Source organism: Falco peregrinus, chromosome 1, assembly GCF_023634155.1.
Source record: "Falco peregrinus isolate bFalPer1 chromosome 1, bFalPer1.pri, whole genome shotgun sequence".
Classification (NCBI taxonomy): Eukaryota; Metazoa; Chordata; class Aves; order Falconiformes; family Falconidae; genus Falco; species Falco peregrinus.
In genome coordinates this window covers 84766033-84792642 of record NC_073721.1, presented here as the reverse complement: position 1 = coordinate 84792642, position 26610 = coordinate 84766033, and the positions used below count along the sequence as shown (strand labels likewise).

Here is a 26610-nt window from a genome sequence, read left to right as displayed (position 1 = left end):
AGTAGGATTGTGGGTAGAAAAATATTCTATAAATACCACAGCACTGACAAGTTCCCATTTCACCCAGAACTTCAGCAAGAAAGGGTTTTGGGCAGTGCATTTTCAAGATTTCTTGAGACTTCAGAGCTAGAAGCAATCTAGAAATCTCAACAAGAAAACCACACGAAGAGTTCATGAAAGTCATGGGCAACACTTACACACCATCAGTCCTAGGTGCCTTTAAGTGAGCTCTCCCAGTTCCAGAGTGACCTTCTTTTACACACTCACACTCAAATCTTTGCCATGAGGTCTTTTTCTCCTGTTAGTCATGGGCTGCTGCATTATGGATATGGGAGCCTGGGAGGAGAGGAGGAACTTTGTCATCCCATCTCCTGTGTTCAGAAGCCTCTACCTCATCCTGTTACAAATTGCTTTCAAGGCTTTTGATCCAGAAAATGTCAGGTGAACCCAAGAGCGCCCTGAACTTAACTTCTGCAATAGCAACCAAGTCTTTCAGATCATCTGCTGAAGTCTGTTAGGCATACGCAAAAACTATAGCTGCTTTGTGCTCAGTAAGGCACTACCATAAGAGTTACCATGTAGTATTAGCATTTGGCAAACAAATAGCTCTGATTTGTTCGTCACTGCAAAATAAGTGACAGATGCCAATTGTCACTGCAAGCACAAGCAGGCCAGGAAAGCACATGCAGAGAGGTCGATCAAGTTACTGTTCTCGGTTCTTCCTGTCTCTAGCAGTGGGTGAATACAACAGGAAGGTTTTGAACATCAGATAGCTCAGGACTTGTGCCATCTGATGGCTTTCAGTGTTTGCCACCAGAAACATGCATAGATAAGCTGCTTTTTGAGAATGAACTAAGCAGCCAGTAGAAGGGCGTCTGAGATTGGAGCCTGAAAAGCAGCATTAAGTAAGAAGTCACTAGAAGAAATTTGACATTTTTTTCCCCTCTTTCACTATATATTTGTAACAGGCAGAAAAACAAGTTCAAGTCAATGACATGGCAAAAAAAACCCACCACCTGCAAACAGAAGATGATAACAAGTGATCTTGGCAAGCTATGGACATACTCATTTCAAGTCAAAGCTATGCAAGGTGTCAGAATAATCACAAGTATAGAAGAAAAGTGGCAACTGGGACAAAATGCAGCACTAGATCCATTTTCAGTCAAAAGGCAAACTATGCCAAACTTAAGTGTGATCAATTTAGACAAAAATAATGGTCCAAATCTATGAGACAAAAGGAAATCATTTTATATGATGACCATAAGAAACTGTGACTCAAGCTGACTGGGACCAAACATAAGAATCTTAGAATACTGACAGAAGCTACCCAGGAAGGCACCTACAATGGTTCAGACCAAGAAAAAGGAACTTTATCAAGATAAAACCAAATTACTAGTTACACTCCTCAGGGACTGATCTCAGCACAAATCCTGTTCAGCACTGTTACTGGTGACCACCGCACAAAGAAGGGAATGCTTCATGAATTTCACAGATAACCCAGCTAGTGAAAAGGCTCACAGAGTAACACCACAAAGAATTAGATGGGTTTATAGATCAGAGTAATAAAAAAATAGTATTGCCAGATATTACCTGGTGACATGGCAGTACAAGATGTCAAGACACGCACTGGAGACTAACTTTGTTTAGAGTTGAGGTGACCATCGTAAGCAATGGAAGAAAGGTATCTGGGGTGCAGTGGCTGAATATAAAATGGACTATAAACTGCCATTCCGATGCAGCTATAAAGACAACTTATACAACCTGATTGCATCCACTGAGGTGCTTCCCATAGTAATAGAAAGCAATAATACATTAAGTCATTTAAATGGCAACAGCTGGAAAAAAAAAAAAGAGGCTGCTAAAATGATTAAGAGTTACCTGTTCTGGGAGATGAATTCTAAAAGGGTTTTGTTTGCTCATCATAAGCCCATGTAGCACAACCAACAGAAAAGGAAAAGCTTAGTTCAGGGGTCCTCAAACTGTGGCCCACGGGCCCCCCAGGGTCCTCAATCCGGCCCCCGGTATTTACAGACACACACACACCCCCCCGCCGGGGGCTGGGGGGGAACCAAGCAGCCGCAGATGACTGCCTGCCACTTCATCCGCGCCGGCCCCCTGCTTAAAAAGTTTGAGGACCCCTGGCTTGGTTTAACATTGGGAAGAAAATACAAGTTGGTCACAATTAAGCCCAGAAACTAGGATCTCTCAAAGAAGAAAAAAAAAATTGTTTCTGACTCAGAAGAGCACAGTAAGGATGAAGAACCTAACTTGCTGGAGGAGCTCTGAGATGCGAGACAGCAGTGCAGGACAAGACAGACATAACTACAAACTTGCAACAAGAATCTCTTTATTACTAGCCATTTAAAGCATCAGAAGGAAAATGGGAAACAAAATAAGCCTAATTTGTTGATTGTTTTACATATATATATCACTAACTGCATGATTCTAGCTTTCTTCAGGTTGTCAGAGGGCATCAGAAAAATTACCTTTTTTTTCCTCCCACTCCCCATCTCAACACACTTTCAGAGTGTCTCTGCTCATCTCTTCATGAAGGAGAGGCTAGTTACAGCTAGGGATATGAGAGACAAATACAACAGTGGTCCTAAAAGAACAGAGATTCTGGTTTCATGAAGAGGATCTGAACCAGGAAGGGGTTCCTTCTGGAACCCCATATTGTGCTGGCAGTAACTCAAATCATCTTACTTGAGTACCTTCATATTCACAGTGAGGACACCAATTTCCAAAAAGTTTTGGGGCATGAAAAGAAGCAACAGCACCTTGTAACAGCTTTTTAAAAATCAGACTGTGGGCATGAAATTCCATAATTTTTTGCTGCACATGTCAAGAGACCCCAGAACACAATGCTAAATAAAACCTTTTCTCTACACCTTTGAAACATGGGTTGACCTTTCAGAGCTCCATGACTAGGGCATGAACTATTTAGAATTACAGAAAACACAGACTTGAAGGAATCTTTAAATAAAGGTTTGGGTGCATTTCAAGCATAATGCATCATTCAGCACGTGCACAGTACATTCTGATATAGCAAGTCATTAGGAAAAAAACAAACTTAACATAATAAAAACATCCTGTCATCATTCACCTGTTCCCTCCATTTGCACGTATCCACCTATATAGGAAGTGAAGGGGAAAAAAAACCCCATAGTGTAGACAAGTTCTCATAGGGTAACAGTTTTATCACAAGATTAGACCTTCCAACTCAGAACAGAGATCCAGCTAACCCAAGACTTGGGTCTCTGGCAGTGGTCACTAATAGGTACTGAGGGGAGAATTCAAGAAGGCAGCAAGCACATTGTAATACCTCTCCAGAATACTCCTCCCATGTCCAGTTTGCAGCTATGTGGTTTGGTGGACTACAGCTGGTGACTGTAGACAAATTCACAGGAGAAAAAGATACCAATATATTTTACAGTATTTTTTTTTAATCCATGTAAACCTTTAGCATCTTCAACTGTAACAGGAAGCCACACAGCTGAACTACACCTTGCATAGAACAGTATTATCTCCTCCTGTTCTTTTTGAAATTGATCTGCTAGTTTGGGATTTGGCGCTTTCTCCACCATCCCCAGATCATGCTAAGCAGTGATGCTGATCACTTTGCTTAACTTTCTCTAAATCTAACAGGTATAACAAAATTTATAAGATTAGACATTCAGGCAACCCTTTTTGACGGGAGCCTCTATCAGAAACTGTTTGGACTACAGTTTTGCAGAGAGCAAATGAATTAAAAAAATTAAGTACATTTAAAATACCAAAATGTTCTAAATATATTCCATTTATTAGAAAAATCATGCTCCTTCCCTATCCCCAGAATTAAAATCTTCATTTCACAGCAAGTTACAGAGTAGAATTTCAGTGCGTCAACAATACACCAAAAATAGGCAAACTGGGAAGCACAGAAAGGCTAAGAAAACTGACACCGTAGAAACTGATTTTTCTTAACTTCCAGCTCCAACGAACCCCAAACCACAGAACCGCTTGGACTTTTCTTCACCACCCTCATCAGTACCTGGTCTTGTGCCGAAGATAATAAACATTTGCAGCATCTAAGTCTGCAACAAGGATAACTGTGCTCAAGATAAAGCATTCTCTGGGAAAGACAGGTAGATGGTCTATGAGAAGCAACAGAGCTGCAGATACTCTCAAGGTATACTCTCACACAGTGCAGTCTGCCAGCTTTCAGGGGATAAGCCAATCCAGACCCAACTCATCTCCCACAGAGCCACTGGGTGCCTCCACATGGAGCCTTTCAGACTCCTGGAGAACTGAAGAATGCTTTGGACTCGTGCATTCATCCAGCACTGCACCCAAGCAACAAACCCCCTTGGCAGAGCACAGCCCCTGGGAAAGAAAGTAGATAGTCTCAAGCAGGAGACGAGTTCACCCTAGTCACTGCCACGTTGGTACCAACACCCCAGCTAGGTGCAGGCTGGCTATGTTGGAATCATGTACCTACATTGTGCTCCTCAGCATTGTGGTTTGGGGTTTTTTTGACAGAATAAGGCTTACTAGCTAACCTAGGTCTGCATGGATGAACTTGGCCACTGTCTTTGGCCTCCTGCCAAAGGCACACTGAGGCTGCACAGGAGCTGCCTCGTGTGAATAAGCCTTTTCACGTTGGCTCAGACCAGCCACGCCAGGCCTGTGCTCACTTCACCCAGTCACTAGCATGTTTCTGCCTCACCTGCTTTCTCCTGTAACATCTGTCCAACCTGGATATCGCTACCCTTCATGACAATAAACCATTTTAGGTCCAGCCTCCAATCCTTAACCTCTTATTTACAAGATGCTTTCAAACTCATCATAAGACAGATCAAAAAAACTGGAACACATGGGTTACTGAATTTCTTCTGGAATACCACTTGCCATTGTACTGTTTTTCCACAAGGCCACTTTTCTAGGGTTTACAAACCCTAACACACAAAAAAGAAAAAGTTTCATTTTTAGGAATCATAGAATGGTTTAGGTTGGAAGGGACCATAAAGATCACCTTGTTCCAACCTCCCTGCCATGGGCAGGGACACCTTCCACTAGACCAGGTTGCTCAAATCCCCATCCAGCCTGGCCTCAAACACTTCCAGGGACGGGGCATCCACAGCTTCTCTGGGCAGCCTGTGCCAGTGTCTTGCCACCCTCACAGTAAAGAATTTCTTCCCAATATCTAATCTAAATCTACCCTCTTTCAGCATAAAGCCATTACCCCTTGTTCTATTGCTACATGCTCTTGTAAAAAGTCCCTCTCCGGTTTTCTTGTCAGCCCCCTTTAGGTACTGGAAGGCTGCTGTAAGGTTTCCCTGGAGCCTTCTCTTATTCAGGCTGAACAACCCCAACTCTCTCAACTTGTCTTCATAGGAGAGGTGCTCCAGGCCTCTGATCACCTTCGTGGCCCTCCTGTGGACTCACTCCAACAGGAAGGAACGTTATAAGTCAGGACACCTACCAATTTGTGTAGAAGGAAAAACAAGTTTTAACCATGAAAAAAAGCATAGCATTATGTTATCTCATGCAGCAGAAATAGGACTGATAAAGCCTATCTTTAATAAGTTACTTCTTAATCATACACATTTAGGGAGGTTACTAGTTAAGTCACAGCACACACTCAGTGTATTCTACTCCCATACACAAAAGGTACACAGTTGTACCTGAGAACCCTCCTTAGGAAGGTCTCAGTCTACAGTGCCTCTTCCAAGTAAGATCAAAATCCAATCCGTTCCCCACCACCCTTACAGAAGGCTTAACACGTGTATATACAGTCTAAGCATACTGAATCTCCACTCCTAACTCAAAAAGTATCAGTAATCAACCATCCTAACCATTTTATTGCTCTTACATTTGTGAATACCTACCATTACTTACCATAACACTTAAGTTTGGCCCTGCCCCAACAAGCTGTCTCGGGTACTAGTGCTCCCATGACTTCAAGTTTTTAAAGTTATAAATAAATCAAAACCAATCAGGACAGAGTTGACTCAGACCTTCAACTGCCGATAAGAGTATTTGCACCATTGTTACTTGTTTATTTCAGTCCTCTTAACATTTGAGATGCTATGTCTCCCATCATTTTGGTAAACCTCAGTAGCACCTATACAATTATCCAACTCATCCCCTTCCTAGGCAGGTCCCCCTCTAGCCGTGAGCTAACTCAGCTCCAGCAGCAAGCTGCTCCTGGTTGCTATTTCCCACTAGCAACAATTCTTCCCCAAAAAAACAAAAGGAGGTAAGAGTCACTCAAAAGCAAGCTCCTGTCACTGCTACAGCAAGACCTCCACGGGAAGATCGGGGGAAAAGGAAGGGGCCAGCAGCAGCACCAACTGCCCTGGTGGTAGCAGTCCACAGCCAAGTTCCCCGTCAACCTAGATGGCTCTTCAAGGACTCAAGGAGTCCTTTATGAATTACAAACTCTTTATGAAAGCCTCAGGATTTCTACACACATACAGGGTAGCTGCACTAGAGAGATTCAGAAGTCCAGCACCCTAGGAAGCAACTGTAATATGTGGGTCAATTCTGTCATGAAATTTGTGCTAGAGTCACGCTTAGTGAGAGTTACTGCCTCAGCATCCTAAAGCCACATTGCTTCGAGCCCCTACTGCCACGCACTAAGCCACTTCTCAATATCCTACACCAGAAGAGATCTCCCCACTTCTATTTTTAGAAGTCAGCTGACCTACATGAATGTATTGCAGAGAGATCTTCAGCAGCTTCTCCAGGAAGTAATTTTATACCTGACAAGTACCCTGAAACCATACATGAAACTATTTCTCAACAGCACGGCCACATCAGGGTATTTTGGGGGTGAGCAGAGTGAGTGGGCAACCCAGGCAATCAGTCCAGCAGCAAACCCGTTTTTGCCCCTTCCCATGTCTTCAGCTCCACGTACCAGAACAGTTCACCCATTGCGGACAATAAGCAACGCTGCATAAGCAGCCGAGTACAGAAGATGAATGAACCGTGTGACGCTAAAGATCTGTGAATTGAAAAATCTAATGCATGAATTAAAACCCGCACCCTCATTCTCCCCTCTCTTTCCCCCAAAAAAGAAATGTATACAGCAGGACATAAAAGGAGAAGTAGAAAGAGAGGTGGAAAAAACGTGGTCTGACACATTTATAAAAACTGATGGCCTGTCATCCAGACACTGATGAATATTTTCTACAGGATAAAAATGGCAACCTAGAGTCTAAAAATAAAATGCTGTGCTGCAGACCTGTCTGGTTCAGCAACAGCACTGGAATACAAACACACTCCCTTGCTGGTACATCTTCACTAAGATTTCAGAATAAGAGAAGGGGGGAAAAAAACGTTGTGGAACATACCTTCTGTTTTCAAGGGAAAGAATCTGCGTTTTGTGGGTTTTAATATGAATTTTGATTAGTGTTATATTTTGTCTGCTTTGTAACTGCAATTTAAAAAAAACCCACACTCCTAAATTTTAAGTTATTGATGAGACTAGCAGACTACCTCATGCAGCACAAAGCAAAAATTTTTATTCCCTTCCCCAGACAATTACAATGTAAGAACATTATTTATCAGTGTCTTTAAATTGTAATTTCAGTAAGCTTAAAAATATATCTTTAAAATCATGCTGCAGACGGAACTGTGGACACTGCTGTTTTTCAAACTCACCCTACCCCAGAGACAGAAGATAAAATCTTTTACTTTATTCTGCCTCAAAATTTAGACTAAAAGCCTGCTTAGCCAAGAAGCAAAAATGACTGAACATCATTCACAAAAGCACTAATTTCTCAAGCCTATCCACACTGCAGACAGGCTGCCTTATGCAGTAAAGATGCTATTTTTAGCAAGTGATGCAATAGCTGCAAGGGCTCTCCCAGAACCTTTCATTTAAGAGCCCAAGCCATTTTAAAACGTGTTACAAGATACCTAATAACCCTGCATTGTCCCTTCCTGTTCTCTGCACCAGCATATTAATGCAGAAGTCACCCTTTTTAAAGTTGTATCTTCCAAGAAAGTCAGATTTTACACATGAAGAGAAAAAGTGCATGTATACATCCACTGGTAAATACAGTGCAGGGCAGGTGTATTTGACAAGAAAGTTACACAACACTGTACATGGATTTCCTGGCCTCTTGATTTTCTATTGGAATATGAAGCAGCTTGGTTTCCTTGCTGAAGTTCTGTGAAGACTTTGAAAACCCCACGAAGCTAATACAGCATCTAATCCTTCCCAAAACTATTTCCATTCTTGGAGATCTTTTTAGAAGTTCTTGTGTCTGTCTGACAAATGTTAAACCACGTTTCTGCTATATGACTGTTACAAGAGCTAAAAATTCTAAAAATGAGAAGAGATCCAGAAATGCTAGGGCTTTTTAAAATTATTTTTAAAATAGAGTAGGGATTTTTCAGTCCTTTGAATCTGTGGATTTTGCACTAGCCATGTGGACCTCATATGTAACATATTCAAGCTTACTGATAAGTTTTCCACTGACCCCTTATAATCCCAAATTCCACCTGCCCCCTCCCCAAAAATCAGAGCTACTCAAGAAACTACTTTTGTTTGACTTCTGACCTCCAGGAGCCTGTGAGGGAAGAAAACATTCAAGGGCCATAAAAAAAAAATACACTCTCTGTTTTGAATATGTGGTCATGGACACAATATATTAATAAACCCATGAGTCCAATCTGCGGCTATGCAGTTTGATTCTTTTGCTTAATGCACGCAGGGTATATATAGCAGCTCTTACCTACTATTTCAGACCATCCATTTATCAGTCATGGCCAGCATTTAGGGCTCAGGAGGAATTCCCCTGTATGTATCACATATGTAAAACAACAAAACTCAAGTCAAATGTGAGTTGTTATAATTTCCAAACTTTTGCTGTCATAACCTATTTAACTCTACATTAACATCTTGATTATGTTCCAGGCTTAGATTTTATTTTTTTTAAGCAGCCATAAAACAACTTGGGCATGAGTCAATTCACATCTTACTTCACAGCCGGTTTGCACAGCCTGTAGTTAGCATGAGTAGCATTAAGAGTTGTTTCAAGTTTTACACCTCAGCTGCTACAGTGCATAACAGATTGGGAAAGTGCAGGTGTAAAGATGGATCTGAGCACAGCAAAAGCATTTGCTTTGTTTTAGGATATTTCCAAGATCTTCTCCCCTCTTCATGAGTTCTCATTGTATCATGTACCACACAAGAAAGAAGTAGAAGAGCTTGACAACTCTTCACTACTCTTTTGGAGCAGTCACATTCTGCCTCCCTACCACCCAGACAATATATTTACTTCCTCCTCCTCCTCCACCAAAAGCATGGGGAAGCCAATGTAGGTAGAATTTGTAACATCCACAGGCTATCTGAGGAAAAAGGAATGCAGCAGCAAAGCAGCGAGACTTGGAGAGATTTCATTCAGAAGCTATATACAGAACAGGGAATCAAACTCTCTTAGAGAGATCCTGACTGCTCAGAAGTAGAACAGACTGAGGCAGGAAGACACCCAGTGATATTTTATTCATTTTAGCTAGAAGCAACATTAAAACAAGCTGTACACTGAGAAGTTAGCATTTGCTCTAGGGACACAGAGGTATGAAAATAAAAATTCTCCAGAACAGCTGAAGTGGCAACAAGACTCATGTCCAAACTGCATAACCTGCTCAAGAATAGAGAAGTTGAAGCACGAAGACTTCCATACCTGAAGCCCCAAAACAGCAGTACATGGAGTGTCACACAGGGTATTTCACAAGATTTCATGAAGGTGGCAGGAGTATAACAACTGTGGAAAGCAAGCTCAGGCCCTTTATGTATATACAGCAAGAAGCAAGAGTATGTCTGCTGCACTCCTGCGCTACAGGAGCAATGACAAGCCAAGACACCAGGCCAGTTCCCATAGTCATGGTGTTTTTCACTGAGACAAAGAACAGGGCAGCAACGTAAGATCTGTTGTCTTAGACACTGAGGCGAGAAACATTCACCAGTGTCATAAGAGCCTGACAGAGCTGCTCCTATTCCCCAGCCCATTGCTCCTCACATGAGGCTGCAGAACAATGGGTCTGCAGGACATCCACAATTTTAAGTGAGCTGCTCAATCTGTCATATCCTTATTACATCTGCGTGCAGCTTGTCTAGGATAAATGTAGACTGAAACTAATGTGCCTGCTACAGGTGAAAGTCTCCAGCACTTTAATTAGGCAATAAAATAGAAGAGTTTAGCAGACTAATTACCTTAGCTTCTTAAAGTAGTACACATTAAGCAAGAAGTGGTATCTTCTTGTTTAGTGATATTATCGTATCTTCTAGTAAAAGGTTATGCTTTATTCCCACCAAACAGAAAGATCCAAAATTTCAGATCATCCAAATCTTCAGTTCCCCAGGTACAAAAGAAGGTGGACTAGACAGTTTAAGCTGCCTGTTGCTACCCAAGATACAAAACATCATCAATATTGCTCTTCCCCCCTTCCCTCTCACTAGTTTGAAATGAAGTATCTGTGCAATCTTGCTCAAACCACTTCTGGGGAGAGAAGAAAATATGCCTCAGGGTGTTACCCCTCTCACAGATACAAGCACAATTGCGTGCACTCCAAGATCCACGAGAGGCCAGTAAGCATGTTTATGCCATGCTAGGAATGGTTCTAAATGTTTGTAACCTCTCATTCCAAATAAGACCATTATTTCTGTTAAAAGCAGAGCCCTCTCAGTTGTACTGGAAATAGCTTCTCGTGCACAAAGATGGGTTTAGGAGTGTATTTAATAGATAATGTGTTGTTAAAAAGACACAAAGACAAGCACAGATAAAAGCTGAAGTAGCTGGCAAGTCTTTATTCAGCAGCCCAGATGTTATAAAGGCAACTCTTAAAAATGTAGAGAAGTAGCACAAGAAGAATATGAATTTCTAGAGTCTTTGGAAGTTACCTAATTATGAGGAGGAGCAAACTATTCAAATAGTTCATAAAAAAAAAAAAGACAAAGCCTAAAGTTGCCAAAAAGCCATTAAACATCTTCAGAAGATACCCTGCCTACAATGAGCATGCCCTGCTCTGTGGTATTTCAAGTCCACATTTTACATTGTAGCCTGTGCACTAGAAACTGATACACGAGCACGATTTTATTTAAATTAGAAGTCATCTGATTATCTTTTGTGCACTGCAGCTCTCGAACAGAAGCTTAAACAAGCTCAAACCACACCTTTCGAAAAAGTCTTTCTTCTCCGCATTGCCAGAAAGATTACTCAGGTGCTCAGCAGCACCCTCTAGCCCACAGACCTTACCAGACTAGTCTCTTCGATTGAGCAAAACCTGCCATTCATAAAAACAGGGTCGCTTAGAGCTGAGCGACAACGATGGAGTGCTAGAAACCCATCAGACCTGGAGACCATTCTATGTTTTTTGGCCCTAAAACATATATTGTTCTAGCTAAAATGAGAATATTCCGTAATTAATGTTCCACAGGTCCCTTCCATTCCACGCTCTTAATTACCTTTGCTTTAATTAAGTATTTCTATCCACCGGGGCAGGGAGCAGACACATGATGTTAACACACCCGAGTTAATCAATCTGGAAGGTAACAGCTGTCTCAGGAGAAATGCCCTCGATAAACTACCATCAAGCATTAGGGAGACTCTTACATTAAAGTGATTTAGAAAGCCTTGACTGTTTCATATGCACCAGCACTGTTTTGCAATAGTTATTTGCGTTACAGACTGAAGGGAAAGCTCAGGCAACGCTGCCTTTCCCTTACCGTTTCTAAATAAAGAAAGGGCCACTGATGCCTCCTCTATTTCCCTCCAGGCCCCTGAAAAGTTGCAGTGTTTTCCCCGGTGGAGAACTCCCCAGATTTTCCTATGGAAAGGAGGCTCACATCAAGCCTCCGTGAATCTTCCAGCTACAGCAGATCCGCCGCCCGCTCCGCTCCCTGGCAGCGCGGGGAGGCAGCGGCAGCGCCTCTGCGCACCGCGCTGGCGGCGGCCGGTGGCCCCGGCCCCCCGGGCCCGGCCAGGTGAGCGGCCCTGCCGCCGAATCACAGCCCGCACGGCTCGCTGCGAGCCCTGACCGGCACTTCCCTCGGGAGGAGACCTCCGTCGCCCCCCGCAGCGGGGGGGCCGGGAGCCGGGGCGCCCCGCACCTCGGGAATAACGGGCGTCCGGGGGGAGGCAGCCGATGGCCCCCCGGCCGGGCTCAAAGGGCCCGCCGTCCGGCCCCAGCGCTGGCCCCGAGCGTTTCTTACGCGGAGCGGAGGGAGCGCGTTATGTCACCGGTTAGGTAACGGGCGCGGGAGACGCCGCAGTGACGGCACGCCTCCGCCTCCTCCCGCCCGGCGCGGCTGAGGTGAGGCGGCGTTGACCCTTCGCGGGGGCGGCAGCGGCCTGCGCCCGCGGGGAGCGGGGCAGGCTTCCCCCGCCGCCGCCCACCGGAGCCAGCGGGGAGCGAGGCCGGCTCCGGGAGGCGCGGCGGCTCCGGCTCCGACCGCCGGCCCCCCCACGCCCGCGCCCTCCCTCCCCTGCCCGCAGCGGTGGCCGGGTGGGGCCGGCAGGGGGCGCTGCGGCGCCGCGGCGGGGCGGCACGCGGGCACAGCCCCCGCCGGCTCGGGCCGCGCCGGGCAGCCGCTTCCCCGCGCGCGGCACCCACGTGGCCCTGCGCGGGCCGGCGGCGGGCGGGCAGGGGCGGCCGCGGGGACCGGCAGCTCGGCACAGAGCTCTGCCCGGGGCCGCGGGTCCAGCCGGTGCGGGGAGCACCTCCGGCCCTCACGCCCTGGCCCCGGCACACAGCGGGATCAGCACTGACAGGACACCGCGCGTCACGGGGGCGCCGCAGCCCCGTTCCAGGCCTGCAGCCGGCACGTCCAGCGAGCACGGTCCCCCGCAGGGCCAACCCGGGGCTACCGGCACCTCGCCGCAGCGCTGGGAGCTCCCTGCACCCCTCGCCGCCCCACGAGCCTCCCAGCCGGCTTCCAGAGGCCCCTCCCTGGTGTCCGGCTTCAGAGTCCAGGCTTCCAGAGTCACCCTCGTGGCCAGCAGCCCTGTGTGCCCCCTGTCCCACAGCCAAGGCAGCGGGACACACACCCCCGGCCAAGGGGGGACCCCCAGGCCAGCCTTCACCCCATACGGGTATTTCAGGTCCCGCTGAACCCTGGCTCCGTCCGGGAGCCCCTGGCACAAACACAGCAGTACTCACCATGCCCCCAGCACGCACCCTGCTCCTGGCAAGATGGGAGATTTCCATGGATGCTTACACCAAGTACGCAGCACCCCCATTAAGATCCAACACAACCTCCTTCAAGGGTCATCACTGCAATCTCCCCAATGCCCTTTTCATTTGGAGTCTGCCACGCAAGCAAGCAGTGAGAGGGCTCCAGTTCATCCCAATCCAGCTGACCAGCCAGGGCTCAGAGAAAAGGACGTTCAGAGGAATTTCCAGCAACACCCTTTGTCCAGGGATCTAGTGCTATAAAGGGAGAACAGGACCTAGCAACTGCATGGATGCTCTGGAACACAGCACCCACAATAGGTTTCACCCCTCTGGCTCCCTGCTTGACTTTATGAACCTCCTACCCCATCCCCCTTTTTCCATTTGCTTCTTCCCTCCCTTTTTGACATCCCATCCTTGCAGCTCTCCTATCCCAGCTTCTCAAGGCCTTTTTCATTTAGAAAGGTTTTTACAGCTTCCACTAGAAGAACCGACAACAGAAGAGTTGTGCTCCCCCACCCCTCTCTTGAGTGGGACTGGGGGCTTGCTATCAGACTTCTCTCTCTCATCCAAGAGAATACCCTCCTTTACAAGTCAGACACTAGGAAGAGCAAAGGAGGTTGGTCTTACACCTCTGCATAGACTGATCATGGTACCTTTAGCCTGCTGGCCAAAACCAGCCTGCTAGAACAGCTTTATTATCCTCAGGTCCTTCTAGCCTTTCTCTAGAGAGACCCCTCAAAATAACACAAAACTCCACCACCCCTGCAAAATGTTCCAGCCACACTGCTGCTCTCTTTCAGGTCCTGTAAACCTTTCTTACAACATGGTCAGCCAGCCAGTGCCACCTCACCAAAAATACTGCTCTCCCACTCTGAGTACGGGCTGGCTGGGGCACCGCGCGGTCTGGTCAGGTCACTGACAGAGGCAGAGCAGCCACCTCACCAGCAACCTAATGCACTACCAAATTTAGGAGCATTATTCATGCTAAACACGGCCGTTGTGGCTAGAGGAAGTAGCTTGCATCAAAGCTACTAATACACCTTAAGGGGGGGGGGGAGGGGAGATGATCAAGTTTGTTTAGGAACATGGTCGCTGCTCCAAGATTTAGAAATAAGGGCAAAATTCAAACTGCAGAAAATCCACAGCTAGTAAGAATATAGGCAGGACAGGACTGACCATTAAAAGTTATGATCAACATTCCCTGCCTAGATGCACATCATACTACTAATTCTCCCCAAAATAAGGCTTTCAAACTGAAAATATAAACTTCTACAGTAAACACTATTTTAAAACAACATGTATCTATAAAATCAGACATATTCTTAGAAGCAATACACCAAAAAAAAGCAAACTGCAAGGAGACAAATTCTATGTTAGTTTATAGAGACAATTTCAATCCAAAGCTTCCCCCCCGCCCCCTTTTTGAAACTCTGTAAAACAGTAAGATTTTGGTTACCAGAATTAGTTTTAAATATAGCCAAATACAACTGGTCTGTCTCCAAGGATAAGGCCACAGAAAGAACAGAGTACTAAAACTGCTGTGTAAGCAGTGGCAAAGCATTCTATTTCTTAAAGTTAATTCCCTAACTAGCAAATCAATACAAGACCATTATCCTAGTCTTTGAAAAGGAAAGGAGCTTGTTAAAACTTGTTAGCAAGGACCTCCCAAACTGTACTCTGCAACTCACAAACAAGCCTCTCCCCATACCTACAAAAGGATTGCATATATGCCACCCACCTTGACCCACGTGGAGTTGAGCAAAACAAGACTTTGGAATAGCCCACCAAGATGCAGCCATGCAACAGAACTGACAACAGGCTTCTCCTGCAGTTTTAGGCTCAGCTTAAATCAGCGTAGCTGCAGGATGTCACCCAACCATCCATTCCTGCCTGCTTCCTCAGCATCTGTTCACCAATTGCTTTTCAGGCAAATTGGTAAGCTCACCAGCTAACCCTGAAGCTGATCTTTCTTGCATGGTTAGTTGCCAGCCGTGCTAGCAAGCAGACCTCACTCCACCATCTACATGCATCAACTAGAAGCAGCATATGGGGAGGCAGTGAGCTCACAGCCAGTGACTAGAGCAGAAGCAATTCTTTGGCAGCAGTTTTGGCAGCAGTCTGGTCTTGGAGCAACTCAAGCTGACTACTGGGTTTAACTGTACCCTCAAAATACAGTTTCAGGACACTACTGAGTTTCTTTCTGTTGCACCAGCACTGGAACTCATTTGACCCACAGCAAAACCCATCTAGGGAGCATAAATAGCCAAAGGCAACCAATTTTCTGCAGGGCAGAGTCCTTAAACTGGATCACTGCACAAGACTACAAACACTAGTGCCAGCACAAGGAAGGAAAAAGCAGAAGAGCTCTCCATCTACCTTCTTCCCTCCTCCACACCAATTAGATCAGAAAGCCACAATGTAAAACCACACACTCTGTCTTCTTGTGACCAGTGGTATCTCATTTATAAACTGACATGTGAGAGAGGTAGTAAACTTACCGCAGTGCAAAGGAACATGAATGCTCAGACCACAACTATAATTGGCAAAAAACCAGAAAAGGTGAAGAACCAGTTCAGCAAAAGGAGGGTCTTAGATCAAAATCTAGAAACCAACACTAAGCTGTTGAGCCCCTAAAGTTGCAACATGAATCTGAAGACCGAATTGGGACTACCAGGAAAAAAAAAAAAAAAGACCGAAGAGTTTTTATCAGGACAGATAACTTGCCTTTAAACAAAACTGTTAGGTCGATCAGAACACACATCCCTTTCTGCCACACCAGACAAACACTAGGTTGGACATGCAGGACATCCGAGGGCAGGAACAAACCCTCAGACACCCTGCTTCTAATCCTTTGTTCAACCATTGACAGGGTAGCAGCTTCTTCCAGCCGTGCGTTGATCCTTCACTGCCCTATCCTTCTCCTCGTTGCTTCTTCCCTCTCCTGTTAGAGATCTGACTCCTGAGCTAAGCTGAACCCCCTCTACTCAGCCACACTCTGGAAAGTTCCTGTGGCGGATGGGTCTCAGACACCAGGAGTACAGGGCATATAAACCTGTTCAAGAAAAAAATATTTGTAAAAACTAGTAGTGAAAAACAAGTTCAGAGATCAAGCGCTTTTGCTGGCAGGGTAAGAATTGTGGGGCAGGAAGCAGAGGAGCCAAAGCCCATGGGCACAGGTCAACCAGAGGCTTCAGAAGAGATAGAAGGGAAGAGTTTTGGAGGAACAGACTGGCTGGGCACAGAGAATGAACGTGAAACAGGGACTTGTTGGAACAAGGATTCAGCGGTGAAGTACAATATGGAGAAGAACAGCGTGCAAGCATAAGCAAGCATTGGTTGGATTGCAGTAGTCACACTGTAGATAATTTTCTCCCTTCTGCTTTCCATATCTACACACACACTTGCACAGCTCCACAAACCTCTGCATCTAAAAGTAGGATACTTTGGAAGGAGACCAGACTCTCTAGTCTCTGCACAACAGTTTCCTCCCCTCAACTACAAAAACCTTTGCCCCGCTGAGCTTATCCCACACTTCCCATTCCCCCTCTCTAAAGCTGTTCTCCCTTTCTGCTTCAGGGCTAGTCCTCTAGCATATATGAAAATCCTTCGGAAAATCTTTGTGGTTAACATCCCTAGAGCAGAGCTATTCGCCCCTGCTCTTCCTTATCCAGTCAGTATAGAGTTCCTCAAAAAGAAGTGCAGGTGCCCCTCTGGTACTGGCATGACTGATGTAATCCACCCTCTCCTAAGAGGCCACCTCCATGGCTCATGCTTACTTAAGAAAAAAACAGTAAGCAGGTAATAAGAACAGAAGAAAAAAAAAACCAACCAAGCAACCAAAACTAAATCCTATAGAGTCAACTTAACAGCAAGTACTGCACATACACAGACATGCCTCAACCTGAGCCACACAGCTGTCTCCCACCCTCTCTGGGACAAGCAACTGCATCACAAGAGAAACACAAGAAAACCATCAGAAGAGAAAGCAGCAGGGAAGGTGACACAAAATGGAAAAAGTACTACAAGAAACAAAGGGACAAGAACATTTTCCCTGAGGCTCAGCTTCTGGACATCTCCATCTGCAGTTTTAAGAACTGCTACACAAGCACAAGAGGTTTCTTTCCAAACCTACAACCAAACCCCAGGATTTTAGGTGTCACCAACTGTTGCTGAGGGCAGGGAAGTAAATTAAAAGCTCAGCAGGAAATTTTGCATATAGCTCTTTTCCAGTGTTAGCTGGAGAAGTTTATATTGTGGATCAGGATTTCAGCTCTGCTAGTGACTCACCCAGTGGGTGATGCTGTACTGCTCTAGTCTTCCAACTGCAGGAATATGGGAAGTTGGCACAGATTTGGGGAAAAAAAAACCCACCTACATTAAGGTTAAATAACCAGGAGTCAAAAAAATAGCAGATTTAAGATAGAATCCTTTTGCACAATTGAATGTGCTGCAGGGGAAGGAAGTCAAATAGCCCAAATACTAGCATTTTCAGATATTAACGTACTCAGTCTGAAAACTGTTTTGCTTTACTCTAGGAAACTAGGTTTCCTAAAGCCTATCAATAAGTGAGCAACAGAAGTCATCTGAAGTTACAAGCAGCAACTCTAAATCTAATTAAGCAAGTGATTAAACTATGCAAGCCCAACACAACATGAGATGTTTTACCCACTAGCTACACTGCTTATCCCACATTTGGGGTCATATGCAAGCCTAAAGAATCACATGTGACATTCCTGTTAGAATAATTAGGAAAGATATTTTCTTACTATCATCCCTTCTGTAGCGGAGATGGTCATCCCAACCCTATGGATTACGAATGAAAATATTGACAAGACCAAGAACAACAATATGTTTCACCCACCTACCAAAAAACTAATTCCCAGGTGGTAAACTACTGCAGTGATCCCCAAAGCCCACTCAGCTCTGCCCTCACACCCTCAGGCTAGCTCACTTGTTCCTTACATAGGAAGGCATTTAGCCAACTGGCTCTTAACACCTGGCACAGTTCCAGTTGGACTTCTTTGCTGGAGACACTTTTGTACTCCTCACTGCTACACAAGGTCTTTCACCAGGGCACTTCACAGATAACCTTCCCGAAGAGGAGGGAAGTACACTGGCCAAAAGAGCAACACAAAGGAACTGGAGCAAGATACTTTAGATAAAACTAGAGAATTTATTCAAGAATGTTAAGTAACCAATTTGCATTACAATTATTCCTACTTTAAAATACACAGAAGGATGAGTGAAAGAGCTAGCCTAAAGTAACACAGCTATCCATCTGCTAGGCTAATAAATTTTCAAGCATTTCCTTCTCAGACTGTTTATCAGAGAAGTGTATTCCTTCCACCTTAAAGCAGACAGCACCTGTCCTCCACTCACCATTAGCTTTTTCTGGGGGGGAGGTGGAAAGACCGTACTAAGGCATTTAACTCTCCTTCAGACATCTCTGTTCCTGCAGTTAAACATGGCAAAGCGTGTTCATATCCTGATTCAAATACACCATTGACATTAGAGCTCTGCATTACTAACACTTCCACCCAGAATTTCAGTTGAAAAATGAAAAGCATCTCAAAAAAACCCCACAAACACGAGAAAGGAAGCATTCACACCAAATCAAACTCTACACCTGAAGATTAACAGCCTGGTTGATGCTGAGGTTGGTGGTTCTCACACATACACATTCAGCCTCAACAGGTACTGACACAAGCCAAGCCCATCAGCAGGGATGCAGCAGAACTGGAGATGGGACTCTGGACTTGTGGGCTCTAACCATTTGCTCTCCCTCTCTTCTTCTGACCAGAGAGTGCAAGGAGAACTTAATGCAACAGGTATTGAGCAATCCTGCTGAGCAGACATTTTAAAGCCAGTAACATCATGTACAACAGAAAACACCTAAAAGAAGCAATCAAGAAGCAGAAAGACACATTTCTACAATGCTTTTTTTTTTTCTACAGTTGTAGAAATTGTAGAACACAGTAGAGTATGGTTCACTCACATTGTCCAGGAAGCCTAAATGATTTTAGGATACATCAGTAGCAGTAGCCTATGTACTAGAGAACTTCCCTGGCTCACTAAGAACTGCAAAGTCTCAAAGAGGAGTTGCAGCCCACTGAAGTACCATGCAAGGCGAGCTGCTGAGCCTAGAGCAACAAGGCCAGAGATGCCACCTCACCTGGATTGCTCTGGAAGAGCAGCAGTTGTTTAGTCCAACAAAAAGCGAGCTGGATGGAGACACTGACAGAAATCTTCTAAATCACAAGCTAAGAGTAGGATAGAGGACTAAAGGGAGACAGCTTTTTTTAAAAAATTTTAAAATTTAGGATGGGTACTGGGAAACATTACATGGTAAATGGGAAAAGCCACACACGCTGGAGCACGGCGCTTCTGGGAAGTTCAGACAGGTTTAGGACAGTTGCACCAGACCGTTCCCAGAGCCACATTTCAATGCTGTCACCCTTCAAAAGCACTTTGCAAACAGCCACACAAGAAAACAATACATGCTCCAAGTTCAGGCTGCAAGCTCGACATGGGCCACCACGATCAAGGGTTATAAGCAAGCTGACATACTTTCACATCTTCTTAACGTTACTTTTGGGGTTGATGAACACCAGACTTTATTTCATGCATGGATAGTGTTTGTGTAGCACCCAGAATCAAGAACAAGCACAGAAAACCCTTGCCACTGCTCCAAAGCGCTGCAAATGATGAAGGCCTGAATAAGCGATACTGCTAAAGAATGAGAGAACCAAAAGCTCTCCCCAAAGCTCTGCACACACCACCCAGGCACTCAGACACAGGGAAAACAGAGCTGTGCAGAGCCTCTCCTCTCACAATCTGCAGAGAGAGCAGTGCTAGAAGGGGTTGAAACTCCCTTTGTTTCCCCACTAACGATACTTGCACCACACACTGCACTAGGTTGGCTGTTTTAATCTGCAACAGTGATTTGTGACATGGTCTGTCAGCTATCAATGCACATTGCCAAACACTCGCGAAGCACAACTGCACTTATTTGTGCAAGAGGGATTGAAAATCTGTTTGCAGAAAACAAAAATCTTTCAGTTAACAACTATTTTGCTTGATGCTAAGGAGCTTGAAAGATGACGCTTGTGAAAGCTGCTCAGTTATCACCTGGTCAGCACTAAAGTGAATGTCCTTTGTATGGAGTTCTTAAATTGTCATTAAAATCATTTATCATCTGACTTACTTCATTAGGGCTGTCCCAAGACCTTCATAAGGATCAGGGTCTGGTTTTTAAGATGCTGTTTCCAGGAACCACCGGAAGCATAATCTTATAGTGGGAAACTAACTCAAACCATTAACAAGCACAAAATCCAGCTTGTCACTTCTTCCTCTTCACTTAAGCATCACATCTTATTAATTAATAAGATTATCATTAAGATCTGCTTGTTATTACCCCAAATTCCTAGACAGTAAGGGTTTGGGAACCACCCCACATAGTCTTGGTTTTTAAAAGATCTGACTGTAAATACACAAATAAGTATCTACTCCACTGCTGGTGTACCCAGTTACATATATTTTTCATGCCTCCCTTAGTAGCTCTGGTATACAAATTGCTATTTTTAGATGCTGGACTATGCACAGTCAAATGCAGCTCATGTTAAGCAAAAAGCCAACAAGAACAGGCAGAGAGCATTCACCCAGCTTTGCAGCTGGTGAAAGAACTATTGTTAAACATCTACACAAGAAAAGAATGGTTTAAGACTGAATAAGAGGGTTTTGTCTAAAACCACATTACAGAAAGTTAAGAGGCAGTCAAAAGCACCATCCTGATCAACGACCTCTTGGATTCTTTTTTAAGAAGTCTAGAGCAAATTGCCCACATTAAGTTATTTTTGCATGTTAGTGAATAAACTCCATGAGGCTTAATTAAGGCAAGTTCATCTTCACAAACATTTGTTGGCCCCAATACAACTGTACAGCTGTATCCACCACATAAGAAAGCATCACTGCTATCAGATTTTGTAGTCACTAAACGTACAATTATTCAGCCATGCCTTTATCAAGGGCACTGGAGGAAGAAGTGGATGCTTTTCTAAGCCACCGTGAGACTTGAAAGAAAACAAGACTTTTCTTTGAGTGTCATATGGCCAATTACATAGCCCAAATAAACTCATGTTTCCAGTGACCACCTCCCTTCAATTTCAGCACACTGGGGGGGCAGGGGGAATATATATATATGTTTCTTATTAAAATACTTGCAATTTTGAACGAGGAAGAAAGAAAGAAAAGTTAAAAGTATCTGACAAGACCAAGATGTTACAAGTTTTAGAGCATCAGATCACTCCAACTTGTAGTGCCAGCGTATTTTGAACATACAACCTTAATTATTTCAACATACTGAACTGGTCTGATCCCACAGGCAGCCCTGCTCTGAGCAGGGGGGTGGACTAGAGGCCTCCTGAGGTCCCTCCCCGTCTGAATTACCACAGGATTTTGACTTCATTTCAGCAAGTTACTGAAGAGATGGGGCAGAAAAACGATTTCATGTTTCCGAGAAAAAGAGGCGGCTTCCTAAAATAGGAGACACGGCAACTCTCCAAACAGGAGCTATAAGAGCAGCAGACGGTTCCCTGCTTCAGACACTCTGCACTCCAGAATACACCCAACTGTCAATGGCAGAGAAGCAAAGTGGCTGTCTGCCACCACCATCAATGGGAGAAGAATAGGACACCCTCATCCAGCCTAAGGAAATACCATTATGGATCACAACTACCAGCACTGCCAACAGATCCGCCTGTCTAGAGGGAGGCAGGGGAGCAGCCACATCTTTGCTGTATTCTTGGAGATTTCAGAATTACTCCCTGGCACTCTGCTCATGTTGAGCCTGTGGTTTATTTAGCTAAACTGTTTTCCAAGCAAGGGAACAGTTCTTCTTGTCTTCTGTTACCAATCTGAGGCACGTTAAAGGTACCGGAGCACTCAACACAGGAGTTCTCACGCTATTCTCTCTCAAGATGCACCCAGAAATCCCACACTGAAAAAACATCCACCCAACCTCTATCACTGTGCAGTAGTGAAAACCAAGCCAGATGTGAGTTATGGGGAGAGAAACGCTGCATACAGACCTTCACACATAAGAGCAACCACAGAAAAATTAACTTTTTTGTCAAAACAGCTATTTAAAGTCATGCAAACCTAAATTTCTCAGAGTACATTACCAGTTCACTTAGTTCCTGTTCCTCACATCCCTTCCTTCTAAATACCAGCAAATTAGACTGAATACAGAAGGAAGCAATTGCATATAAGCAACCAAAAATCCACCAAGAAAACAAGGAAAGAATGTGCAACTCCATTTCAGGCATGCAGAAGAGTTAAAGGGCAGCAGGGAACCCTTGCAAAAAACCCTGTAAGGGCTTTCTAGTTTTTGTAAAGTTGCTTCCTAGTTGTTTAATAGAAAGAATGCATTGTCACAGTAATCGCAGCAGCTAATTCACATCAACCCATTGTCTTATAAAAGACCAGAAGAGGAAATGCACTTCTTCCTACAGTATGACTTAGTAATTCACTAATTCTCAAGGTGACCCAATGTATCTGCAGCTGTGCCTTCATCCTCCTTTCCAGGAGGAGAGAAAACAAGAGAGCCTCCCCAGCCTATCGCTGGTGCCAGCAAACCACCCCACTGCTTACTCTAAGAAAACATCTCCTTCTTCCAGCTGGAGACTACAGCAGCTGCCCCAGCAAAGCAGCATCTCGCCTGCACCAGTAGCACGCCAAGGACATATGACAGCTTGCTGACAATGGCCACACATCTTTCTACAGAGAGACCCAAGAACTCAGGTCCAAGTAAACAGGCACCATCATCATTATCATCTTTCTTCATCCTCCTTGATGTTGCAGCAGTGCTCCCACTTCAGAGCAGGAGCAATAAACAAGGAATTGAGCTGTACTGCCAACACTCCTGTTCCTCCATGCCTTGGAGATCACAATCATGGCATAGAGAAAGAGTAATTTTTGTGAGCAGCCGTTGGCCACATACAATGGCCTGCTGCTGCCTGGACTTCTACGAAACAGCAACAGAGGACACTGGCATTGCAAAGCTCTGTTCACAGGATGTTTGAGGATGTGACTGAGCAAAGATCTGTTGTCTACAGTTTGTGGTTCCAGCTGATAAGCAAACTTCCACGCCTGAAACAATGAAGAACAAGCTAAAGTGGCCACCAAGATTTCTGTGATGCACCACAGGTCAGCAGGCAACTGACAATGCAGTAATATACTCAAAACCAACATTAGAAAGCCAAAGAGGCTTTGAGTCTTCTGTGCCAACTGTGTCTTTAGAAGTTGTACTATTTCTCCAGTTGGAAGGAAAACATGGGCCTTAACCATTTGTATGTAATGCTATAACTTGTCCAAAGTACTGCTGCTGTATTTCAACCTGCGCATGCAGTACCCACAACGTGCTCAGGGATTACGCAGGCTGCCTTAACCAGCATTGCTGATTTACTGATGCCTTGCACAAGCAGACATTCAGTTCCCCGACCACGTGTTCACACAGAAGTTCTGCGTTGGCTGTTACAGAGGTTATGGGGAACCACATTCACGAGCCCTGCAACCTACCAGTTTGCCATGGGGCTGCTGTGCTGTACCTACAGGCCAGCCACCTCGGAGCAGCTCCAGAGCCTAAGCACTTGATGCCCTCCTGCTCCCCTCGAGGGAAGAAAGCACCTTTTTCAGCCTTTTAAACTACCATCTCCAACTCCAAGCTCTAAAGAGTTTGCAATTTTTTTTATGGCCCACCTTATCAGCTCCCAACTGGAGGTGGGACCTCCCCTTCCTGCTACCTTCGGCAGGCACGGGTTTGAAAATTCTCTTGCCCTGAGCTGTTAATGTGGGCAGAGGAGCCCTTTCCAGTTCCCCATCCTTACTTTAAAAGCCACGGTAGCGGTGTCAGACCGAGAGGGAAGAAACGGTCTCTCCCCGGCGTGCTTGCTCGGGCCAGGACTCGGGGAGCTGCGAAGGGCAGCGGAGCGCAGCACCGGCAGTGCCCGGTGACGGCCCCCGCCGCGCTGCCACAGCGCGCCCGTGCCTGCGGGACCGCTCAGCGCTGCGGACGCGGCCCCCTCACCCCTCCCCGGGGGCGGCCCTGCCCGCAGGGCCCGGGGCTGCGGGCAGCCGCGTCCCAGGGCGCCGGAGGGGCCCGCCCGCCGCAGCGGCGGGGCTGCCGCAAGTTTCGCGCAAGCGCCCCTCGGCGCGCCGGTTCCCGGCCCCCCCGCCCCAGCTCTCCGGAGCGGTTCCCCGTGGCTTGCAGCGGACGCCGTCCGGGCGTGGAGCGGGGCCCCGGGACGCGCCGCCGGCCGCTGCCGAGCAGGCGGGGCGGCCCCTCTCCTGCCTCCGCCGCCGCGGCCGGGCACGGGGCCGCCGGTAGCCCCGGCGTTCTGCCCTCCCCCGCGCAGGGAGCGGGGCCGGCGGGGCGAAGAGCCCGCTGCTCCGGGGGCGGCGGGGCTGGCGTGACGTCAGCGATGAGGCGCGAGGCCGGCGCGCGCGGAGCCGCCCGCCCGCCACGGCACGGGGGAAGGGGGGGGAGCACGGACCAGCCGCGCCGAGAACCGGCACCGCGGCCCAGGCGGGCGAGGAGCGGGCCCCGACCCCCGCTGCGTGACCGGCCGCGCACAAGTCCCCGCAAACAGCGTCTCCCGCGGGACCCGCTCCGGCCGGCTCCCCCCAGCCCCACACGCTCCGCGGAAGCCTGAGCGCGGTTCCGCGGGGGCACGCCCGGCCCTGCGAGCGGCGGCGCCCGGCGGCCCCTCAGCCGCTGCCCCAGACCGCCCCGCCCGCGGAGCCGGCTGCCGCCCCCGGGCGCCGCGCCAGGCCGGACCCGTTCCCCCAAGGGATCCGACCCACCGCCCGCTCGCCCCGAGAGGGGCGCGGCCCGCCCCGCTCCCCACCGGGCCCGTGGCGCCCCACGAAAGCCCGGCCCCAGTGGGACAGCTGGGGACGCAGGGCCGCCGCGGGGGCGGCCGGCCGGGACGCGCACTCACCTGCCCAGGGGCCCAGCGCCGGCCCCACGGCGGCGGCGCCGCTGCCCAGCACCCAGACGCGGAGGCCGGCCAGCAGGCGGTAGGAGGCCAGCGCCGCCGCGTAGAGGGCGCCCAGCGCGCCCACCCAGTAGAGGAGGCCGGCGGCCGGGAGCGCGGCGGGAGCCACCATGCTGCGGAGGCGGCCGCGGCCGAACTGAGCCCTCCCGGCCACCGCCGACCCGCAGCCGTCACGGCGCCCGCCCCCGCTCCGCCGCCATTGGCTGAGGGGCCGCTCAGCCACCGCGTAACCCAGCAACACCGCCAGCCCCGCCCGCCCCTGGGCCGCGCGGCCCCGCCACGCTCCCGCCGCGCCGGAAAGGAGGGGGACCGGGAGCGAGCAGCCACACGCCCCCGTACTACTTGCGGCCGGCGCCCCACGTGGTCGGCACGGCTCTCTTACAGCCATTGGCTGGCGAGGATGGCCGTCACCCGGAGGCCGTGCTCCGATTGGCCTTTCCGCCTTGGGCTCTCGCAGGATTGGTGAAAGACGGGGCCTCTCTTCCCGCCCCCACTGACGTCATATGAGCCCATTCATAAAATGTTCAGGCTCCGCCTCGCACCTGAGTCTGTCCCTCGCTCTCCCCTCCCCCACCGCGGTCTCCCACGCAGCGGCCCCGCACTGATCCACGGGCAGAGCGGTGTGCCCAGAGACTGGCAGCCGGGCGCCGGGGAAGGCCCGTCGGGGCTGTCGCCGGGGCCCCGCTGCCACCGCACCGCGCCCCACGCACCGGGGCTGGCAGCGCCCGGCTCCCCCGGCAGGGCCAGGGGGCCCCGTCCCCGGAACCGAGCTCCCGCCGCGCCGTGCCCGGGCCGGCCCCTCGCCGCTGCCCCCCGCTGCTGCCCCTCGGACGCGACCCCGCTGTCGCCACCTTGTTCTGGAAAGCCAGCCTTTCACACGGTGTGTTTGGCAGTGCTGGTGAGGGGCAGCAAGGCACCTTCCCCAGGTGGGTTTGCAGAGACCCACGCCTGCCTAAGCCGCTAGCGGCAGGCAGCACGGAGGGCAGGTTTACACGTCGCCTCTCCTCTCTCCCCTGCCTCAGGAAATGGGCCAAACCAAGAGTCCAACCACTGCTGCTGAAGACCTCCAGGCTCTACCAAAGCACTGCTCTGCTTCAAGGCTTCATCCTCTCCCCATGCTGCTCTGACACACAGGAAAGCCTGCACCAGCCCCTGATCTTCCTCGTCCCACCAGCCTCATTACACCGCTCTTCCCCTCGCTCACTGCCTGGCTCTGCTCTCTGGCTGCTGCCACAGCCACTCAGCCCGTGACACTCACATTTATGGGTCTCCTCATGTAGCTTTGCCACCGGCTGGTTTTCAGGCACCTCCAGCTTTCCGTGCCCTCTGTGCCTCTGCTGAAGTGCTGCTCTGGGCTGCAGCCATCCGCCAGCTCCCTACTCCTGCTCAATTG

The 26610-nt window shown here is 47.9% G+C and overlaps 1 protein-coding gene across 1 annotated transcript in view; it reads right to left on the bottom strand.

Annotated features, from left to right (window-relative positions):
• HSD17B12 (hydroxysteroid 17-beta dehydrogenase 12) overlaps positions 1 to 25385 on the bottom strand; it is an 89513-nt gene extending 64128 nt beyond the window's left edge. Inside the window, exon 1 of the mRNA XM_055793818.1 lies at positions 25161 to 25385. Coding sequence (XP_055649793.1) covers positions 25161 to 25329 — 169 coding nt within the window. The 5' untranslated portion in view covers positions 25330 to 25385. The remainder of the gene's footprint in view (positions 1 to 25160) is intronic.
• Positions 25386 to 26610: the final 1225 nt, after the last annotated feature.